General features: G+C 43.6%; 1 protein-coding gene across 2 annotated transcripts in view; it reads right to left on the bottom strand.

The window, feature by feature from the left end:
* Positions 1–23,958, bottom strand: part of Veph1 (ventricular zone expressed PH domain containing 1) — a 210,018-nt gene that overhangs the window by 10,304 nt on the left and 175,756 nt on the right. For both annotated transcript variants that reach the window (XM_026392926.2, XM_026392927.2), the window contains one exon: positions 12,093–12,210. In XM_026392926.2, the coding sequence (XP_026248711.2) occupies positions 12,093–12,210 (118 nt within the window). The remainder of the gene's footprint in view (positions 1–12,092; positions 12,211–23,958) is intronic.

Genomic DNA, 23,958 nt, shown 5'->3' with positions numbered 1-23,958 from the left:
GGCTAGTGCCACTGGAGGAGTAAAAGCTAAGTGTTACCCCAAAAGAGGATGTTCCATTTCTGGTTGGGAAGAGCCGGCCACTGATGAAGAAGGGGAAGATGGGTGCAGAGGAGGCGTGTAAGGGAAAACGTGCAAGAGAACCTAAGAATGCAGGGAATAGAAGCAGCTCCCAAGGCTCTGGGGGAAGCCATGGTTGGGGGTGAGGGGACAAGTCCATCCACAGTTTCCAAGGTGTAAGTCAGGAAAGAGACTGGGTGTCAGTCACCGGAGCCCCATGTGGACTTTTTTGGGATGTTCCTCTAAAGCCCTGCTAGAAAGGACAAGTGAGGGGCCTGGAGCCCGTAATCCCAACCAGTGCTCAGAAGGCCTCATGGCCCCCAGCTGGGGTCAGTGGTGTACGATGCAGGTCCCTACAGGAATCAGGTGGCCTCCAGCTGGGTAGCTTAGGAGTTAATAAAGGGACAGTTTACACAGGTGTGGGCAAGGTGTGGACAGGCATCATAGCACTCTGGGGCCAGTGGCCTTGCAGGCCCAACACCCCTCTGCCTGAAGAGGAAAAGGGAGAGGACAGTTAGGACCCCGAGGAAGACCTGTCCCTGGTGGGAGTTGTGACCCAGACTGGAGGACCCAGTGAGCCCACAGGGGCCAAGCAGAGCTGCCTGAAACCCCTGGCCTCACTCCTCCATGGCAACACCTGCTGGTGTTGAACTCTAAGAGGCTAGAAGTCGGAATTGGTATCTAGGATGTGCATATTCACAGGTAATTTGTACCCCATCCCGCAGTAGCCTGTGCACTAGACAGCTGGGGACTGCCTGTTCTGGAGGAAGCACAAGAAGGAGCAAAGTGAAGCAAAATATAGAGAAACATCTTTTGATGCCTTAGAAGGAAAAGAAGGGCTGCGTAGCCACCGCCCGGTTATAGAGATGGCTCAACAGTCAGGGAACACCGAGTTCCACTTTTTATCAACACTTTTGGCCATTCACTAATTCTCCCCACTGTTTTATTCCAAATGCCTTAATTGAAGGTACCACACAGGCACATGCCAGGGAAGGGGGACGCAAAGACCAACAGGGCAGTCTGTCTCTGAGATAGAAGAAGGCAGGAGAGGCTGGTGCGGAGTCAGTCCCAGTACAGAGGCGGGGCACAGGACAGAGGGGTGCATAGAGTCTCATGGGAGCATGTCAGAGGGCACTTGGGATAAACTGGGGCAGAGGAAGCGGGGAAGCTTCCTGGTGCAGATATTGTCTGAACTGAATTCTCAGGGACAAGAGCAGGAAGGTTGATTGAAACCAAACCAAACCAAACCAGAAGAGAAACAAAGCTGAGGGAGAGGGTTGAGATGCATTCTGGGAACCATGAGCAGAATCCAAGGAGAGGCCAGTCCCAGGGACCCGCGGCCTTCATGCAAGCTGGACTCTGTTGCTCTGTAATGTAATGAAAGGCAACATTTGAAGGCATATGACCCCTTTAGTTTTAGCACAAGAATTTAACAATTTAAAGTCTACATCTTATTTTAAAGTACACAGCAGTTCTGAATGTTTTAACTAATTTTAACTAAATATGGTGTGCTGAATGTCATATATTTACTCCTTATGTACTAGATCACATAGGACTGTGTGGACTTTCTCTGATTTGGCCTATCATTTGTGGGTTAAGGATGCTGTCCTTTCTGAAGCTGGTTGGTCTTGGGTAAGTTATTTAACCTAAGTGAGCTTCAGGTTTCTCCCCTCTAGAGTTGTTATGCTTACCAACAGGGTAACGTTGACATGTATGGCCATGCAGGTTGTTGACTGTACAAAGGCACTTGGCCAAGGTGGTGAGGGGAGCTGAAATCCAACCTGAATTCACTAGTCAAGCCATACACCCCTGAGTGCCCTACATCTACCATAAATAAAGGTACGAAAAAGTGGCATGAAGGTTCACAGTGGCCTTGCTTAACCAAGACCTGATCATAGTAAGGATCAATAACCGGCAGCTACCAACATCATAATTATGCTAACCAAAAATGATTATCATCATCCTTTTATTGTGATGATGTGTAGATGGTTTTAGAAATAGCACATCCTCGTTGCTTTAGGATAGGAAACTCCTTCCTTCCTCTAATTAAGAGTGTAATGGGACCTATAAAAAAGTGTTAGGGATGGGGAACAAAGTCAGTGTGAGAAAGGGAGTCCTTTTAAGGTTCAAAGCCTGATGCTTTGAACTTGTACCTTTAATGAAAATGCAGGTGGGAGAGGCACTTCAGGATCACAAAATGAAGGTGAACTAGAGCTTTGGAGAAACGGATTCACTTGCTCATTAGGACTGCCATTCTCGGGTCAACCTCATAATGGATTGGGTGCCCTGGGAGCGTTCCCCACGTGGTGTGTGGTTGTTCCCTTTTGTTTCTGGGCCACCCCTGGTCCTTGTGCTGAAGACAGTACTCTCCAGCCAGACTCAAATTCCTTATCTTGTGTACTTTTTGGCATTTGCCAATTTTGTCTCCAAAACATTGCATTGCATACCCTATACTTGAGACTCTCATGAGTTTAATTTATACTTGAAATTTAAATAGTCTTTCTTGATTGTTTAAGGTAAATGCCTTCAAAAGTAGTCATATTTTGGAAGAAAATACATAAACCCCAAATGCTTACTTTTAAAGTTAGAGATGAGGAAAAATATGTAATACACCACCTTCTGAAATTACGGCTTCTGGGAATTATGGCTCCTACCCAGTCCATAGGGGATTTCTTTGTATATATTGAGAGTCTCAAATTTACTCCCATCCCTTTCCCTGGTTTTACTGATTTTGCATGTTTGTGTGTGCACACGCCAGTTCTAATAAAGCAGAGGGTGGGCTTACAGAGGTGCATGCGAGCACAGAGGCCAGGGAGCCATATCTAGTAGACTGCATGTCTGTGGCTTTTGAAGTCACTGAGGACCACAAGAGCTGGTGTGTTTTTTATAAATACCCCACAGGGTTTTAGAGGCCATGTTTCCTCGTCAGCAGTGTGAACAAGGAGGCATGAAAGCATGGATTTTGTAAGGCCCCATAAGATCCTCTGGGGACCAAATAGGACAGAGAAGGTAGGCCCTACAGCATCCCTTAGCGGGTGCGTGCCACTTGCTCAATGGTTAAATCAAACAGCATGCTTTCAGAGCTTCTCTGACCACAAGCTGAGTACTGAGTAGAACTACCACTTTATAAGCCGTCAGAGCTGTTTCCCAAGCTGTGCTCTGAGAACCACCTCTGTCACAATTATCCACTGACTTGTTAAAGGCACACTTCCAAGCATTATCCCAAAGTCACTGAATCCAAATTCGGGGTGGGGTGAGGGGCCTATTTTTAATTGACTATTTCTTCCACTAAATAGTAAGTTCTATGAAGTGGTCTCTCCTGAGTTTTTAACAAGGTCCCTAGGTGATTCTTTGTAGTCCAAGAACTTCTAGGAGATTATTACCATCCTCGTGATAGATGACAGTGGCAGGTCCTCTAACATACAGAAGAGTAAAACTGAAAAAACAACAGCAGAAAGAAATTTGTGTGGCTTTTCCATGAAATAAAAGGATAGCACAGAAGTGCAAGATCATATTCATAGCCTTGGCTTCCTTTAGCTGAGAAGATTCTAGAGAAAAGGCTCAGATCAATGTTTGCATAATTTGATTTTATTGTCTTATCAGTGAGACAAAAATTCTAAGAGTGCTTCCAAGAAGATGACCTGTCTGGTAGTTCTGAGGGGCATGTGTAGTCATCTTTGTGCCTTTATGACCCAAGAAAATTGGCCTAAAATTACCAAGTGATGACTAATAGGAACCAATGGGAGAAGATCAGGAAGGTAGAACTGAAGGGACATAGATGATCATTGATTTTAGGATGAAATTTTAATAAGAGTCTCACATATCCTATGTTGGTTCCACTTACTCTTATTAATAAGATCTCATGGACAGATACCACTGGTATGTCTGGCCATAGGACCTTGGATGGTTTGAAACACTGAGCACTTGTCCATGCATTGACATTACAGAACTTGCTGGGTGCTGGGAAAAAGAGATCCGATCTGTTCACGCCTTGGTGACCAGGAGAATTTGGGTTGTGCAAATTGAGCACACTGTGGTTGCACTGTCCCAGCTGTCTCTGCAGCCCTGGGATTCTAGAACACTTTACGGAGTTACCTGCAGGGCCTTCGTGGAGTTCCTAACACAAACTATATCTGCTGTCTTCAGCACTTGGCCCCTAAACCTTTTGGCAATGAGTAGGAGTTTACAAGTCCTGCCTTAGGAGCTTCAGTGAGAAGTCTTACATATACACCCATGCATATGTATTTACATATGCATGTGCATGTGAACACACATATGTACATTTTTAATATATATCTATAAATACTTCATGCATTCTGTTAAATAAGATGATCTACTTATCACAGTACCTTTGAAAGAACTTGTCTTGGAAGATTGTTTACACAATATATTTTGCAGGAAAGAGACACTGCAAATATCACTGTATGAAGGTCTACCCTTTTTCTCCTAAAATGAATCTGCTGTGAGTTCATCAACTTGTTTTTTTGACTAAGAAAAAGTTTACTATTGAAAATCTTCCAAGATACAAACTTTGGTGATTCATTTATTTGATAAATATTTTCTGAGCATCTTTTGTGTACTAGGGACTGAGAATGGGTGCATGAGGAGGGATCACTTCTTTTTTTTTTTTTTTTTTTTTTTTAAGAGAGAGTGAGAGAGGAGAGAGAGAGAGAGAGAGAATTTTTAATATTTATTTTTTAGTTCTCGGCGGACACAACATCTTTGTTGGTATGTGGTGCTGAGGATCGAACCCGGGCCGCACGCATGCCAGGCGAGCGCGCTACCGCTGAGCCACATCTCCAGCCCAAGGGATCACTTCTTAGAACTTATTGTTCAGTGGAAGAAATAGGCTCATCCATGATGAGCAACAGGATGGCAGCTGTAACCAGTGTTACCATGGGGAGTGTTAGCCAGGGTTGCAGAGGCTTCTTTGAAAAACCATTGAGTGTATTCAAAAGAGCTCTGGGTATCAGTTTTCAGAATAATCACAATTTTTAATTTACTTATAAATATTCTAGGAATGAAGCTTTGTTTTCACTTACAAATTTACCTGTTGAAAAGATTCAGTGTACACGGTCAGTCCTCACGATACTGTCCTCTGAGCAGCATTCAATCCTGATCACTGAGTCCTCCTTAAAACCTTCTCATCTTTCAGTTTGTGGGACACAGCACTTCCTGCTCCTCCAGCCCTCTAGACACTCCTTCTCAGCCTCCTGTTCAGTTGTTTCCTGGGGAATTTTCTCCTCTCCATTCTGAACTCTCCCTAACCAGGCTTTGCTGGTTCTACAGTTCAGTGACCACTTCTCAGAACCATTTCCAAACACACAAAGGCTGCTTCTCTGAACTCTAGGTTTTCACCTCCCACCACCTACACAATGTCAGGCACCTCACACTGAGTTCATTTAAATTAAAATTCACTACTGTGTCCCTCCCCTATGCTTGTTTTTCTCCCAGGATTCCCTAAGCTCAGTAAACAAAACCCTACTCAGTCGGCTGCATCAGGCTGAGACTCACTGTCCTGTCCCCCTGTCCAGTCCACCACCACAATATTGAGGATCTATTTTCTCAGTTGTTCTCAAGTCCGTGTGCCTCTCTCCACAGCCCTAGTATGAGGTGTCCTCACCTCTTACCTAAAATAACAGCAATAGCCCCTCATAGAACGACTCCGGCTCCTTCCAGTCTGCCTCTCACACAGTGGCCAGGATGATCTCTTCAAAGCAAAAAACAATGGTGACATCTGTTGCCTGACATCTCACATAGCTTCCCATGCTCTTAGCTCAGTGACTGCCCTTTCAGGGTCTTCCATGGACTGGTCTCTGCCACTCAGCTTGGGCTGGACCCTGCACTCCACTTTGCTGGGGAGAAGTCCTCCCCATTCCCCACACTCACTATGCCATTTCCGGCCACCAGGCTTCTGTGTCTGTGCTTTCTCCTGGACCTTCCTTTTGCCCTCTTCACCTGCTTAACTAGATCTTAGCCCTCTGATTACAGCTCAAATCCACTGCTTCAGGGAAGCACTTCCTGAGGACACATTTGTGGGCTGGTGATTCGTTTGTGGATAATTAGCGTAACTAGTGCCTCATGGAAAATGAGACTTAACCACGTGCTTTCTCCTTCATCAGAATGAGACTCTTGGCCAACATGCAAAGGCAGACAGAGTTGGAAAATAGTGACAGCTGAAACAGGGAAGTTCACCTAGAGGGTGCTGGCTCACTGGGCTTGGCTTGTCTCCCACCCAGGCTCACCAGTTACCAGCAAGTCTGTAATGGGCTCTGTGCACACGTATGTAGGCATTTGAATATGACACAGCAGTTGGGCTTGCCTAACCTTCTGAAGTCTTGTACACAGTAACTTTTTTTCCTACAAAAGGCTTATTTTCCAAAAGTTCTGTTTCAAAGATTCCGTTTGGTTAGGTTCTCTTTTTCTTTGTTTATGAGTTGGGCTCTCACCATTTTGCCCACGCTGGTCTTAAACTCCTGGGCTTAAGTGATCCTCCTGCCTCAGCCTCCCTAACAGTTGGGACTACAGGTGCACACCACAGTGCACACTTTTTTGGGGGCAGGGATAATGAGGGGTTGAAGCCAGGGATGCTTAACCACTGAGCAACATCCTCAGCCCTTTGTGTATTTTATTTAGAGACAGGATCTCACTAAATTGCTTAGGGTCTCCCTAAATTGCTGAAGCTGACTTTGAACTCACTATCCTCCTGCCTTAGCCTCCTGAGCCACTGGGATTACAGGCGTGCACACATTTTGTTAGCTTATAAAAATTTTTGATAGAGTGTTAAATTTCCTCAAGTTAGACTTTAAGATGGCATTTCAAAACAAATCCTGTTTTTCGCATAGTTGTCTTATCACTGACATGATTAACAAATTCATCATCCCTTTGCCAGGTGCTTATTAAGCACTACCGTGTGCCAGGCCATACAAAGATGGGTACGTGGCTCTTCCTCTTACGGTTACTGTCTAGTAGGAGACTAAGGGCAGACAGCATGCCCTGCACAGTGCAGAAATGGGCAGGGGACAGGAAGCACAGAGGGGAGAGGAGTTTCTTTTGCTCTGGGAGAGAGAGTGTGTGTGTGTGTGTGTGTGCAAGTGTGTGTGTGCATGTGAGAGAGCAAGTGAGTGAGAGAATGAGAGCATGTGGGAGATTTAACAGGGAGAGGAAGGCCCAGGACACAGAAACCTGGAGCAGGAAGATGGAGTGGAGGATGGGGGAAAGGAGAAACGTTTCATATCTGAGTTGGTTAATTGAATATGGATTTGATTTGTCATGGATATGCCAAAGTATCTTTGAACAAGCTGGGGCTGTCTTATGTGATCAGCATATCTTCAGTAGTTCTGACAGAATGCAGATGTGGACACACACAGTTATGTGTGACAGGCCTGGCCCCATTTTTGGCACTCTAGCAACATTTAGCACAAAGGACTGTTTTAGCCCGCGTGGCAGGAGGAAAGACCAAAGACAAACCGAGCCGTCGCATACATTCCAAATGGGGTTCCTTTCGTAACTTTTAAAAGCCTTTGAAAGTTGGCATTGAAACTAAATGGCGAAGTTGGATATTGATGGACTCTTAAGGCTATTGGTGGCATTAGGAGTTGGGTTCTCGGATCTTGTTCGGCCCATTTTGTCATGGACATTTGAAGCAGAAAGTCCCGTCACCAGGAAGAGGGAGATCAGTCAAAGGAGAGCCATGGCTGTAGGTACCAGTCGTTTCTAGTGTCTGAAGAAAGTCTCCTTACAGAGGAGGCTTGTTTCATACTGATTTCATTCCAAAACCATCTCTGTTTGCCCATGTGATATAATTAACACCACGTTCTTATAACGGAAACATTTGAACTCAGTTCTGTAGAGGAAACATGATAGAAGGTCGTCTGAAAAGAATTTGCCCATTTTCTTTCAGAACTGGAGGAGACCTCCCACTGACAATCACTTTCAAATTCTCAATATCTAGTGATTCAGAGTGATCCGCTGGGGACAGCCCAGATTTATAGAGGGGAACATGACTGCCAAAACTCTAGGCTGTTTTCTGTGGGACGTAAGAACAAAGGCATCCCACGTGTCTTGAGAAGCAAGAGTGAAAGTCATGACCTAGTTCTTCTTCCTACTTTTAAAACATGGGACTGAATAGAGAGCCAGATGTGTCCCAGGGCAGTCCACTGACTAACTCTTACGGTTACACACCCTGTGCAGTTCCAGGACACAGGGGCAGCTGGTCAAGGGGACTGTATGGTTTTCCAGAAACAAGTGCTGTTCTGTTAAGTCCACTTGCTCAATCTCTGCATAAACCCCACCAGTAAGTCTTCCAGGATTACAGAGTTATTTCTGCAATTTAAAAAATTTCTACTCTGTACTTTAAAAAAGTGGTTATCAAAACTGAATCAACAATTGGAGGAACTGAAAACAGTTTCTGCAATACTCATTTGCTGCATGTAATAATCTCCCCCACACTACCATACCAAAGTTCTTGCTCTTCTTATAAAATGTCACCCAGGGGAAGACGATTTCTAAAATATTAGACATCCTCTGAGTTCTCTCAATATATTATAACATTAAAGAATAATTATTATTGCAATTTCTTAACTTTTATGCCTTTAACTTGGACTTGCCTTAGAGGTTGACATTGTGGGTTCTGGAATCAGCCTGTCTGGATTAAAATCTTGGTTCTACAACTGGGTAAATGTGTGACCTTGGGGAAATTGCTTAATTTGGGTTTTCTCATTTGTAAATCAGAGTCAATAATGGTCACAAAAATTACAAAAATGTATGTAAAACCTAGTATATAGTCGTTAGAATGATAAACGCTAGCAATTATAATCATTCCTGGACCTCTATGATAACTCTAGCATTTTGTTTCCTCTGACTTAATATACACTTAATTGAATAAAAATATTGGTCATTAAATATTAAACTCCAGGGAATTTCGATGTGTTGGTGTAGAAGTCAATGGGGAGGTGGTGAGAATTTACCCATAGAGGGGACATGTGGGTTGACCGATGTGCTTTCTGAAGGACGCCATGGCTTAGTCTACACGTTGTAAGAAACGTTTTACATTTCTGGACGTCTTTCCTGATGTCTAGATGCCTAATTGCATCAAATATTCTCCTTATTTAAGGAAGTGCTGGCCAGCATTTTGAAAAATATTGGAAAACTGAGTATGTGAGAACAATTATTCTGTCATTGGTTGGTCCCCTTAAAGAATACCATAAATCCAGTTGATTCAGGCTTTTGAATTAGAGTCTGATCCTACTTCCTTAGACTGCTTCTCCCCAAGGCTGTCAGGGGCCCTAGCCCTGGTAGAGATACTAGTGGAGCCCAGAGCCGTGTACCTGCATTGTGGACACAACAGAATTGGGCACCAAGACAGGCAGGGGAGCAGCCCTTTGATTTCATGTGGCTCCTTCTCTCAAGGAGGAAACAGCACTGACCTCCACTCTCCAGGTTCAGAATGCCTGGCATGTGGGTGGTGCTGTACTTGGCATAGTTCACCCAGAATCACAATCCTGAAGGATCACATGTGAACATTCAAGGCATGTTCAACTTTGCCATTTCTAAATATCATACATCTGTTCACTCACTCAACAAATATTTATTCCATGGTGACAACTCACAAAAGATTATGCTAGATTTTCTCATGTCCATCTTCGGATCTGGCTGAATTAGAATCCCTTTCAGGGCAGAGATGTGGTACCTTATTCATATTCCTATCCCAAGGGCCAGTCTGTAGAAGACACCTAACCAGTGCAACAAGCATGTGCTGTGTTAATGGAAAGTGGGGTGCAAGTGCTGAGCTGGCTGTGCATGGCCAGTAACAAGAGGTTCACTCCTACGGCCTCAGCATCTTTAAACTTGGAACTTAAGCAGAATGTGGGTGCTTAATATTACCTCCATGAGTATGCTTGGCAGCAGCCTCATGTTAAAACTTTCACTTAAATATATGATTTACATGCTTTGAAAAAAATAAGAGATGAAATCAACAGCCTATATACACTCTTCAGGGGGTCTAGGCTTTTTGGTGAAAATAACAGCTTAAAATAGGATTTCTCTCCAACTCAAAGACCCTTTCATGTAGCAAAAGGAAATGAGCAAAGAAATCCATATACACTCAAGTTTTCCAGGCCAAACATTTTGATTCAATATGTTCTGTTATAAAATATTTGGCCTTGTTTGAATTTTTATTGCTATATGTTCTCAGTCTCTATTTAGCAGAGAGAAATTGATAAGAGATAAGGAAGAGCAAATGTGTGAAGTGTGCTTTTCAAGAGCATGGCCGTGAACTTGAGAAAACACACACTACAGGAGCGCTTTGTGCCTCCAGGTTTCAGCCCCTTTTCTGAGGCCTCCCTTAGCCAGATGCGATTAAATACTTGTTGACCAAAGACTTAGCTTCCTCCTAGGGAGCCCTCTCGGGGCTCTCGGGCCACCTACAATGGCACTTCACTTTACCATGTCTCAGAGAAAGTCTCTTTCATGCTCCATTTCACATGTGAAATAGGGTCTGATTAGAAAGTTTTATAAAGGAGACATTCAATTCCCCAGTTCCTTACTTGCTTGAATTAACTTTTAAAAAAATTGGGGTGTTCACTGTGGCATGGGCTGGATCCAGTGTCTGCAATCAGCCAGTAATCTGTGCCTCACAGGGGCTGGCGTCCTCGCTGCCGCTCTTCATCTGTACCTTTTCCGTGGGGTAATGCATTTTAATTGGTGCCTCTCTGTGAGCGCCTTACGTATCCATCTGGCCATATGAACGCACTTTTCTGATTCAGCCTCAACAACTTGGCAGTAACAAGAGAATAGACTTGCCACAATGGGTAATCTTCAGGATGCACAGAATCCTGCAGTTAAAGGACCTGTACAGGTGGCATAACCAGTAGCTTTCTGGAGGGTGGTTTGTGTATTAAGTGTCCTCGTGTTCTGTGGCATTTCAATGCTGCATCCTTGGTCTCAATTGTAGTTCCTGAGCTGTGCCAGCACTGTGAGCTCTCCTCTCAGAAGGGAAATTAATCATGAAGTGTTCCACTTCCAAGGACAGCATGATTTTTTAGCATAGGCTTATGATCAACCTCTTTCCAGTGGTCACATGGGGTCAAGTTTAACCAGGAGGGGAGAATGGCAAAATGCTTAAGAGCATGGGTTCTGGATTCAGAACTGAGTTCAAATCCTGTGTGACCATGGACAGTTGCCAACCTCTCTGTGCCTCAGTTTCCCCACAGATAACATCAGTACTTACCTTGTAAGATTATTGTGTTGATGAAATGATGGTGTGTAGCACAGGGCTTTGGTCATATTCACTAATGAATTATTATTTTTATGAAAGGTCAGTAGACCAAATTCCTTGGGCAGCAGAAAACAAAGGGGAAGGGTAAATAACCAGACATGGGTTATTCCAAATAATCCCTCACTCTTTCAATATTCTGCTGTTTACACAGTCAGTCATCAAGCTGCCCTGGAAGGGGTCATTCTAGATAAGCTGTGTGCACACTCACTGGGTTGTACTTCTATGAGTCTCTGGAACACACCCCACAGGTGCTTGTTTTTCTCTAACCCTCAGGACTGTGGGTTGAAATGAAGGATGCTTTCATGGAGAAATGGCTGACACTTCCTCCCCCCTCCCTTTCTTCCCTTCCTCCCTTCCCTCCCCCCCACTCCCTTCCTCCATTCCTCTCCTTCCTCCCTGCAGTGGGGATGGAACCCAGGGTCTTAACACTAGCTAGACAAGCCCTTTACCACTCAGCCCCAGCCCCAGCCCCAGCCCCAGCCCTGGCCCTAGCCTGATGCTGCTCTCAAAACCACAGAGGGGTAAGGCATTGTTTCTGGTGCTCACTTCTGGTCTGCGCTTCTCTCCTCCCAACATCTTCCCTTTCCTCAAGGTCACTTTGGTGAGATGCTTTTCTCAGCATGAAGCAGGGATCAGGCACAACTGCATTCTTACACCTTGGGACGTTTAAGCGGAGGAAAGCCAACCAGGCAGCAGGGACTGTAGACCCAGTGAGCCCAAGGGGCCCAGGGTTCTGGGTGCAGGTGGGGCCTCTCACCGCTGGCTCGTTCGGGGTTGTTGCACATGAAGCACTGCCACGCTCCGGCCGCTTCACTGAAGCCAAACACGTCAAAGAACCGCACCTCCTCCAGATGGAGCTGTACCTGGTCCAGGTCCTGTTGCAGGAACACAGAGCACAAAGAATACAGGTGACCTGCTGCTACATGGCATCCTGAGACAGGGAAAGGGGACATGCAATCAGCACAGCCAATGCTCAGTCTCTGTGCTAGAGACCAAGAGGGACATTGGCAAGGCTGCTGTTGGCCAGTGGTGGATGGAAAAGTCAGCTCAGACTCCGCCATGGGAGAGCTCTCAGGTGCAGAGAGGGAACAGGCCTGGGGGCTGGGTGTCAGAACCTGGAGTGGCCCAGAATTCTCTTGCATCTAGGAGCAGCTCCAGAATTTCTAAAAAGGAGGGACATCAAAGTGGCAGTGTTGTTGAAGGAAATGTTGTTGAACGACTTCTTTTTTATTTACATTTTATATAAAATAGTGCACCAATAGTATTTTCATAAATATTGTTTTCATAAGACTGCCTTTGCAGGGGCTGATGGAAAATCTGGGAATGGATCTAACCCTCAGCCCTGGGCCCCAGCACTCTCTCAGTCTCATGGCTTATCTTAAAAGCATATGTAAATTTGCATTCTATTCCATAAGACCACTCTATTGGTTTTAATGGAAAATTATGTCTTGTTATTTATCATAAATCAGTTAACGGTTTTCCTCTGAATGGTGGAGTAGAATTTGATGCACCAGAGGATCATCCTGTTTTGGGGCTCTGTGGCGCCCTGCCAGTGTGCTCCTGTTGAAGAGGCTGAGGAGAATTTCCATTAGACTGTAATGGATGGAGAACTATTAGCCTAACCAAATTAAATTGCTCTACTGTCTTCCTGAGGCCTTGCTATTATGTGATACTTGTCTCTTTTTCCCACCGTGGCCAGGGCTGCATGCTTCAAAGGTTGCTCCTCCTCAGAGGGACATTGATGTTCTCCCTGGCCGTGCATGAGCCCAGTGCACTTGTGTGTTTGTCTTGGCTTGAGCTGGGCTTTCTCCTCCTCTCCACCACCTATGGTAACAAATTCTTCGTTTCCCCAGAGCTGGGCAATGTAGATGATATTTGCTTGTCCTGGTCTAAGTAGAGAACAGCTACCTGGATTCTGTCCAAAGCTCCTGATTTCTACCTCTGGGTTCTTAACACAGGTGAGGACGCCAGACCATGAGATTCTTGAGAGCAGAATGTGCCTACTGGTTCCCAGTTTCATTCTCCAACTATAGTGTGACACCAGGAATGGAGTAACATCACTGGATTGCAGGCCCAGGGCAAAGTCCATTTCCCAGTGAACTACAGGAGAGGCACTATGGAAAGTAAGAGGAATTCTTCTCAGAGAATGTTCTCACTTACTAGAATGTAAGCACGAGGAGGACAGGCATTTCATCTATTGTGTTGGCCACCGTGACCTCAGCACCTGGAGAGCTTGTCACATGGCAAGCCCCAAGTGAATGACAGAGTAGTGGGAGACAGGCTGGGACTGGAATGGATCCTTTCCAGAATTCTCTGTGAAGGCCGCTATTGCTTGTGTTCTGGGACTGGATGTTTTGGAGGCTCAATGTGCTGAGTATTTGGGGTTGCTAATATTTCGTAGTTATTACAGGCATTCCGACAGACATTGTATATATAGGAATGTTGTTTTAACAAGAGCGATTTAGAGTGTGTTCACTGGAAAAAAAGAGACTTTCTTTCTTTCTTTTTTTTTAAATAAAAGAATGTTCCACAAGATAAAGACTAAAGAAGCACCTGGGAGCTTTGTAGGTTTCAAAGGATGAAATCCATATTAAAATTTATGGGGAAAAAGCAGATGTTCATAAATATCAGTTTCAAAACTGCTAACTCTCTGAAGTCTGTGCTTGGCCATTGGCATGCATATCACTTCTCTGTTTCTCACACAATTAAGGATCAATTTTTCATTCACCACAAACACTACTAGCAAACAAAGTACTTAAAATAATACTTTGGGGTTCTTTTATTTTTCCTGTTCTGAGACCAGGAAAGTCCCAGGTTGTTGCCTATAATCCACATTTGTCTTGGCAAAAAGTTACTTACAAAGTTTAAGACAGATGGTAAGCTACGTCCCCGCATTCAAGTTCTGAAGCCCAAAGCAGGCTTAAGTCTTCAGAGGATTCAGGTGTTCTACAAAGGGAACTGAGGGAAGAAGATGAATGGTAATCCTCTGAACTACTGAGGTCAGCAACAAGAGCCAACGTTAAACAGAGACAGGAGAAATATGTGCAATTTCAAATATTTGTGGAAGATCAAAGTAAGACAAATCACACAACAAGCAAAGACAAACCAGTGATAGCTGAGTTTGGGGGTTTTGACTACTTAAATGTACTTGAGTACATTTTGAGTACCATTTGTCTTTCTCACACTTCTGGGTCTTGTAGCTTTCCTGGGCCTTGCCCAAGAATTGTTACATGGCCCTTCTATTTCTTGATATTTAAAGATAAGAGAACTAAAATTGAGTTAGAGAATTACGAATGTCCTTTAAGACAACTAGACTCCAGAAGAGTGATTAAAAAATTCACCTCCAACTCTAAGTCATCCTCTGCGTACTTCAGTTCTGATGGGATTATGGCAGAGGGACCCTTGGGTGACTCCCCAGTAATTTCCACCTCCTGGGATTCCTCCATCTGTATGATCCCCTCTCCTGTGTGTTGGCAGGTTCTGCCACTTGCTTCTAACCAAGAATAAGCAAAGGTGATGGGCTGTCATCTATCACACTATCACACACACATACCCAAGCATGGTTGTGGTCCTGCTAGCCCACCCATGCATGGGGAGACTCCTGCTGGTTCTGAAGAAGCAAGTTGCCATATTATAAGCTTCAGGGAACTATGGCAAGCTTCTGATAGCTAGTAAGAAATCAAGTCCTGTTAGGTACAATATGGCACATGCCTATAATCCCAGTGGCTTGGGGGCCTGAGGCAGGAGGAGCAGCTTCAGCAACTTAGTGAGACCCTGTTCCTAAATAAAACATAAAAAATGTCTGGGGATGTGGCTCAGCAATAAAGTGCTCCTGAATTCAATCCCTGGTACCCGCCCCCCACCAAAAAAAAAAGATATATAATAATCATAGGAAGCATGCCCTAAGAAGGATTTTCCTGACAAACATCACTTAATTAAAAAAGATAAAAAGTCACTGAAGAGAAAATGATGTTTTAAAGTGAATGGTTGGTTAGATGAGTTTTTTTCCTCCAATTTTAGGAGAAAGTCATTAACAAGAAGAGGAATTTGGAAAACTACATAAGTCTCTTGCAGAGCTTCTTAGGGGAGAAATGAACCAGTCAACTTGGAAAGAGGAGGGGATATTTTCAACATTGTTCTGCTGACATGACAGTGTGAATCCCCACAGTGACGCCTAAGAAAGTGTGCAGTGGCCTCTGGGTCTCTCAGCGTGGCCCACATGCTGCCTGGGGGACTCCAGAGATGAGAAAAGCAGGCATCTGCAAGAACAGTGGGTTCTGGCACATTCCTACTGGCCTAAAGCTATTTGGACAACATGGAAAACACAGGCTTTCCTCCTGAGCTCCTGGTGCCTCTGGGTAACAGTTGCACCAACTTCAGACACAGTTCATGCATACCTTAAGAAGTGCAAACCCCAAACCGAAACCCTAGCATTTCCACATAACAACAAGGACTCTCTGTCTTTGTAGTTATTTCTAGTGCATATACTTTAATTGTACGGAGTCCAGGGGACACAGTGGCAACTCAAATGCATATTGTTCTGCATGGTATAGACATAGTGTCTTGTAGGCAACTTGGTGTACTGAATGGATAACTTGGCAAAAGAGACTTTGAAGTACATCTGTTCTGTAATTTAATCTTACACACTTCAACTTCTGAAAAATAGTATTGAATTCAGTTGATAACACTTAGTACTTATTGCACCTGGTGTCAGGAAAGATGATACAGAGCCAAAGAGGCACTGTCCTGCACTCCAAGGAAGGGAGAGGGCCCTTGGGTTGGTGCAGTTTTCCTCAAGAGCAAGGATAGAATAGGCTTTCATCTGAATGTGGTGAAGGCTGTGAAGCTGCTTCTGGTTGTACTCACGGCCCTCGACTAGATTATGTCTGCTTGGCATGGAAACTGGTTTCTATCTTATTTTGTAACTTCTGAAACTAGAATAGCATTTTGCTGATAGTAGGTATTCAACAAAGTGTTATGAACTCTTACTGATTGAGGCCTGCAGATCTCATCTCTATATCAATTATGGCAATTAGGGTTTCTATTTTCATTTCTATTCAATTATGACCATTAAGTTTTTCAAAATATTTATTTTTTAATTTTTCTTAAGAGATAGGGTTTTGTTACGTTGCCTAGTTTGCCCTCAAACACCTGGGCTCAAGCCATCCTCCTGTCTCAGCCTCCCAAACTGCTGGGATTACAGGCGTGCGCCATCACACCCAGTGGCACCTGCATATCATACTAGGTCCCCAAGTGGTTCTGATGTACTGATGGAAATTCACCCCAATCCTGTGGAGGAGAGGTGTGGATGGTGACCATGTCTATCAGGTGGTATTTGAGGCATTTTTCAGCTTCCATGTGCATATGCTCATACTTTCCCAGGATATTTGGTTTCATAAGACAAAATACAATATATGGTCTGGTCACAAGAGCACCATTTTTATTCTTAAAAAATTAGAGATGTTATTATCCCAAGTTGTGCAATATGGAAGGAAGAGTCGAGGTGTGATGACTGTTGGGTTTAGTTTGAAATTTGAGAGGCTATGGAAGGAGGGGGCAACAGGCAGGAGTCAGATGCTAAGCAGAGGCAGCACAGGAGCCAGCAAGGACATGGGAATCAATATGTTTCAGTCTTCAACATGGATGTCACATATGTGCCATGTGCCATAGACTCTTACTTTTCTATCCTGGATGAGTAAGGAGCTCTAGGTGTACATGACTGTGTAATCTCCATCTGTCCAAATGTAGATCACCACCAGACTTGCTGTTCTTTCTATCCTTCCAGACCTGGGAACTGAATCCCTTCCTGGCAGTTCTGACCATGGTCCTGGCTCCCAGTGGCCGGAAGAAAGCATTCATATTTGACTCATGTCAAACAGAAGTTCTGAATGATACTTTCATGTAAGAACTAACAAACACAGGAGGATACAATTTAATATTTGTGGTTCAAAAAGTCAAATTTTTACACTCACCTAAGAGAATGTTGGCAGATAACACAACAAGAAGTTAAATATAGAAAAGCAAATCAAGAGTATGGCTCTATTAGAAAATACAGTGGCAACCTGTATTGAGTGATGTTATCTAACAAGATTCATCCATATTTGATATACCCACAAATAATTTGTTTTCAAGAAATCCAATATATTTTAATCTTAAGCCCATTAAAACTATCAAAATATTTTTATCAGTATGAAAGCCAGGGCAGAAGTCTTTGAAAATAGTCAAAATGTCAAGAAAACTGGCAGTTTTACAATGGTGTTAGCATTAGCATTTTTGGCAATTAGGATGAGTGTTTATATGTTCTCCTTTCATATTGGGAAACAAAGGATTGACATGATTTTTCTAACTGTTGATTTCCATCTACAGATATGCAGTGAGCAGCTACTGTGTGGCACTAGACCAGAGGGTGTGGATACAGAATGGCTTTTTGGAATGGTCTACCTCTTCTCCCTTGGAAACCAGGAGGCTGGGGACAAGGTCTTTCTCTTGTCCTTTTAATTTTTCCCCTGTGCCCTGAGATACCACTCATTCCTACCTCCTCTTTAGGCAGATGATCCTCGACTTCCTATGGGGTTACTTGTTCATGAGCCATGGTAAATTGATAAAGCATCACAAGCTGAAGATACATTTAAAACACCCAATCCCCTGAACATAAGCAGCAGTGCACAGCAGAGTCACATGTGTCCCCTGTGGATGTTCACCCTGGTCTTGGGGCCACTGGGGCTGCTCAGCAACCCATGAGCATCACCCACAACTGCTAGAGATGACATTTGAAGAAGGGTATCTATTGAATGTGCACTGCTTTCATGACATCTTCAAGTCAAAAAATTGTGAAACCACCGTGCATTGGGCCATCTGCATGGTTGCTTACCTTTTGGTTTGATGTCTTGGAACAGGCATGTGTTCTTGAAAAAGAGCAGTAGGTCAGGTATTGTTTTTTGTTTTTATACAGGACATCAGGCCCTGGGCCTCCCTCTGTTTCTTGTTTCCCTCAAGAGTTCACTGGTGCTGTGAGTGAGTCCTAGTGCACGGTCACATCCACCCCACCTCATCCAGCCGTTTCCTTGACTGTGGTCACCACAGGGCCTCCGCCTTTGCTCCCATGCCAACTGTGCAACAAGGCACATCGTCACGTGTCACCCTCTAGTGAGTGAGGGTTTCCAGGATGGTCACTCCACAGTGAAATTGCTGGGTCACAGGGTATCAGTGTGGGACTGTAGAGAAGGTACTTTTGTGTTTCTATGCAGTTAGGGCTTTCTGGATAAAATTTACTGAAACCTGGGAGTTGGGCTGAAAGAGCAAAGTGTAGTAGTGAATTTATGTCTGGCAGGAAAGTGAGAGACAACCTTGAGAGGTTTATTTTCCCAGAGGCATGTGTGCATGTCAAGACGAGGCCCTGGGTCCTGGAGGTGTCCTGGTGGGCAAGGTGGAGACATTGGTCTTATCTTCTTCCTGGAGAGAATCATTCATCTTCCAAAGGGTGAAAGTAAGAGCCAGAGCCCTTCCCTGGGGCTAAGGTTCCCCCCACCCTGCTTCCAGTAGGTGAGGAAGAAGGGGGCTCTCCCTCCTCTATGTGAAGTCTCTAATAAGAACCTCAGGGTTCCTAGTGTGTTGAGACTGCTTCTAGGCTAAGCACAGAGGCAAAGGGAACTGGCAAGCTTATTTGCTGTAAGAAAGTATTATTCTACTTTGCCCCAGAAACATTGTTTGCATGAAATGTTAAAAATTAACCTTATGCGTATCTTTAACTTTACTAGGTCCTTCCAGATGCCTTCCAGAATGAATGCCCAGTTTATATTCCCACCAGCACAGCACAATTTCTTTTTTCCACATCACAACAGTAAGACTTTCTAAGCTCTGAATTTTCTAGAAGAATTATCATCTCAGATCTTTCCTCATGTCTGAATTAGGCCAAACTTTTACAGACCAACTTTTGCATCAGGTGCTTGTAAGAGTCTCTAGTGATTTCTTAAATGATTGCTTGTTAAATCATGGGAAAAACTAACCAGGCTTCTATAGAAGTCATTGTAATTTTCTTTGTCTTCATTGTCCTTTTCTGAAATATTCCAGCTACTGGGAATCAGATCAGCATTGTTAGGTGCAGTTATTTTAATCCTCTAACACACGTCAACATTTGGTCAGAGTCTAGTCTTGTTTTAAGAACTATCATTTTGTTGCTGTGTTTTCTACTTGAAGTAGTGGAAGAGGAGAAAATGGACTCTGTTTTGGATTTGGAGAGAAAGCTGGCTCCCCATGATGGTGGAATATTAAATGTCTCCACTTAGCCATTCAACAGACTAAGCTGCACTCTAGGTGCTGGTGAGAGAACAGTGAGAGAGGCAGATGTGGTCAGTACCTTAACTGCCCCTCAGCAGAGAAATGGATCACTATGGTCTACTTACACAGTGGAAAATTTTACAGACGCTAAAATGAATGAGTAAGCTCTACATGTATACAGATACATCTGTATATTTTAAAAATATAATGTTTAGGGCAGAAAGCACATTGCTAAAGATACATGCAACATGAAAAATAGATCAGTAAAATTTTAGAACAATAATCCAAAAACACTCATGGAAATAGAACATACAAACCTCAGGAGAGTGTTTGCCTCAGTTTCTTTTTGTAAAGGGAGATAGTTGAAGCAAACATGGAAGAAAAGGAAACTCACCTTCTAACTTGTGGTGGAAATGGGTTTCATATTTCTACACTCTCTGAATTTATGTGCTATTTCATAATTTAAGAAAGAGTAAAAGTGAGGCAGAGAGCAGAGACTGAGGAAGACAGGCTAGGTGCGTGGGGCTAGGTGCGTGGGGCTTGTGTGGCACCCCTCAGGGCATCCATAGAAGGGTCTCTTGGTGTCTCCAGAGGAGGCTGGTCTTGGTGGCTGGAGCATCTTGAGGACCACCTCTTTCTCGTGATTTTTGCACCTATCTTTCTCAGAGGGCTCCATGGTAAAGTTCTTTACCCTAGCTCTTCAACCATGGAGACAAAGAAATAGGTGAGAAATAGAGTTTGAAATATGCTCTATTTTGTTTTAGAAAACAAAACAAATTTAAAGCATGCTGACACCAAGTTCTAAATTAGGGAACATTACAAAATTGGTTAAATGACAGAGGTGACACTTAAAAATAAGATATTTTTTTCCCCCTGCCAATTGTGGGTTTTGGAGCCAGATGGGAGTCTGGTCTTTGCTGTTGCCATTCATTAACACTTCTTGGGAAAAATAGCTCAGTTTCCAATGTGTTTCTGAAACTGCAAAATGACTGTGCTCCCTAAACTCCAGCAAGTTGTAGCCACCATCATCAATTCATGGATAATTACGCTACTTTGTAAACTAGAGAAATAATAAAATGTGGTGAAAGTGAGGATGACTTGAAAAAGTAAGCCCAGAAGCCCCTTTTTAAGCTTATAAAATACAATGTCTTTTGCCTTTTAGCTTGATAAATGTATGTCAATGTTTCTGAAATGGATGACTTGTTGAAGAAACACTGTGTTAGGTGTTAGGTGCCTGAGAAACATATTTAGTTTTCTAAAAGAAAGGGACATGCTTCTCTGTCTCTTTTTGTTAGGCTGTTGTCAAACCTGGGAGGTAATGAGATGCAAACAGAAGGGTGTACTGCAAAGCGAGCATTTCAAAGGGAAGTAATGACATGCACATGCTTGATGGGGCCATAATGAGACGGACAAATAGAAACCGCAACAGAAATGTGCATGGGCCATGGTGTAACGAGATGCATAAATGGATGAGTGCAATGGACAAAGGCGCTGGGGGTGTAATGTGATTCATAAACGGGAGGGTGGAAAGGGCAGGTTATGACAAGAAGCAGAGAGAAAGCCTGCAGTAGGATGCCCGGATGGAGGAGCTGCTCCTGCTCCGTGCGCAGGCTGAGAGAGTAATGAGGCCGATGGGACGGCACCGAAGCGCACAGATGGAGGGGTGTGCTGAACCAGGAGGGAGGAGGGGATAATGACGGCATGAAAGGAAGGATTTGATATGATGAACAAAGAAACGGGCACAAAAAGATGTGAGGACTGAAAAGAGGTGCAGAAAAAAGAGATGTTGGTGAAGGGATGGAAATAACCGGGTGGCCCGCGCGGCTCTAATGAGACGCAGAAATGAAAGGGTGCAGGGAAGGAGTAATTAGGCGCCCACGTGGGGTGGTAATGAGGGGCCCGGTTCTGGGAGCCACAGACCTTGGCATTTGGTTCTTACTGAGCAGCACAGAGAAGAGCCACAGACGCTTGGATCCAGAAGAGCGCACTGAAGCACGGCCGTGAGGTTCCCCAGCGCCCACTCGATGGCTGCGGTCTGTGGGGCGTTTGCTCTGTGCCAGGCGCTTTGCTGGGTGTTTGCACCATCTGCTTTCGCCTCCCTAACAGCCCTGTGAGCCGGGGCACCGGGAGAAGCCCTGAGGCGAACCTGCAGAGCGTGTTGGTGGTGCAGATGGGGCTTGAGCCAAGTCAGTGGGCTCCAGGCACCTTTCTCTCTCTTCTGGTGCTTTTTAAGAGATGGCTACTGGACCTTCTGCTCCAGAACTACCAGGATCACTTGTCAAAGATGTAGAGTTGAAAACCCGCCCCAGCAAATACCATTTGCAGGACTTGCAGAAGCCTCTGGAACTGGCCGTTTTTAATTGATACGTATTATACTCGTTGTGATGCGTACACTCGCTGTGGCCTATTCCTATATGCATCGAAGTGTAACTTGGTCAATTTCATTCCCAAAGCCCTCCGCCCCCTGGGCCCCTTCTCTACCATAATCGTCTCTCTTCTGCTTTCATGATACCCTCCCTCCCCCCGCCCCCCCCCGCCCCCCTCCTCTTTCAGGTTCCACAAAGGAGAGAAATCATAGAATACTTTTCTTTCTGAGTTTCACTTATTTTGCTCAAAATTATAACCTCCAGTTCCATTCATTTTCCTGCAAATGACAATTTCATTCTTCTTTATGGCTGAGTAAAACTCCTTGGTTACCACATTCTTTTATCCATTTGTCTGTTGATGGACACCGAGGCTGGTTCCATATCCTGGCTACTGTGAATTGTCCTGTGATAAACATGGGCACATGTTTATATACACCCCTATAGTATATTGACTTTAGATCTTTTGGATAAATACCAAGAAGTGTAGAGTTGGATCATATGGTAGCTCTTTTTGTAGCTTTTAAAGGATCCTCCATAGAGATTTCCACAGTGGCTCTACTAACTTATATTCCTACCAACAGTGTTTAAGAGTTCCTTTCCCCCTGTTTTCTCACCAGCATTTATTGATGTTTGTATACTTGATGGCTGCCATTCTGACTGAAGTGAGATGGGATTTTAGTGTGGTTTTTTTGATTTGCATTTCCCTGATGTCTAAAGATGTTAAACATTTTTTCCACACAGTTGTTGACCATTTGTATTTCTTCTTTTGAGAAGTGTTTGTTCAGTTAATTTGCCCATTTATTGTTTGGGTTATTTTTTCTTTAGTGTTGAGAATTTTTTAGTTTCTTATTCTGGATATTAAGCCTGTGTCAAAACAGCCCCAGCTGGTAAAAATTTTATCCCATTCTGTAGGTTCTCTCTTCACATTCTTAATTGCTTTTTTTTTTTTTTTTTTGCAGTGCAGAAGCTTTTTAAATTTGATGCCATCCCATTTATTGATTCATGCTCTTTCTTCTTTCCTGAGTTATAGGAGCTCTATTCAGGAAGTTTTTGTCTGCACCTATATGTTAAAGTGTTTTCCCTAATAGTTGCAAAGTTTATGGTCTTATACTTAGATCATTGATAAATTTTGAGTTGGCTTTTGTGCAGGGTGAGAGATAGGGATTTAGTTTAATTCTTCTGCATATGGATATCCAGTTTTCTCAGCACCACTTGTTAAAGAGGCTATCTTTTCTCTACCATGTTTTCTACCCTTGTCAAGTAGGAGGATGTAAAATCAAAGTACAAAAATTTCTAGCTTTTCTATATACACCAATAATGAATCTGCAGAGAACGAAATTAGGAAAACAGTTCCATTTACAATAGCTTCATAAAAATCTTGGAATAAATCAAAGCAAGGAGGTAAAAGACTTCTATAATAAAAATTATAAAATACTGAAGAAAGAGATCAAAATAGATACTAGAAAGTGGAAAGCCTCCCATGTTCATAGACATGCAGAATTAATAATGTTAAAGTGACCATATTGTCAAAAGTGATCTACAGATTCAGTGCTATCACCATCAAAATGCCAATGATATGTTTTACAGAATTAGAAACAACACTCCTAAAATTCACATGGAAAAACAAAAGACCCAGAATGGAAAGCAATCCTGAGCAAAAAGCAATGCTGTAGGCATCATAATACTTGATTTTGAATTACAGACAGAGCCATAATAACAAAAACAGCACAATACTGGCATAAAAACAGAACAGAAACTGGTATTTTAAATGAGCTCCCCAGAGACTCTTGCAGGCACTGAGGTCTGGGAACTAGTTAGAGAAACCAGGGCTTGAGTGGGTAGTAATCTAATGCTGGCCACAGAGCACAGAGAAGGGGCTTACATATGGCATGAAGAATTTAGATTTTTTACAAAGAGGACTGTCTATTGGCAGAAGGAATTACTAGCCCCTGGAATGAGGCATCAAGTGGTTTTATAGAC

This window comes from Urocitellus parryii, chromosome 2 (genome assembly GCF_045843805.1).
Source record: "Urocitellus parryii isolate mUroPar1 chromosome 2, mUroPar1.hap1, whole genome shotgun sequence".
NCBI classification, from domain to species: domain Eukaryota; kingdom Metazoa; phylum Chordata; class Mammalia; order Rodentia; family Sciuridae; genus Urocitellus; species Urocitellus parryii.
The sequence above is the reverse complement of the archived record's forward strand: the minus strand, read 5'-3'. Positions and strand labels throughout refer to the sequence as shown.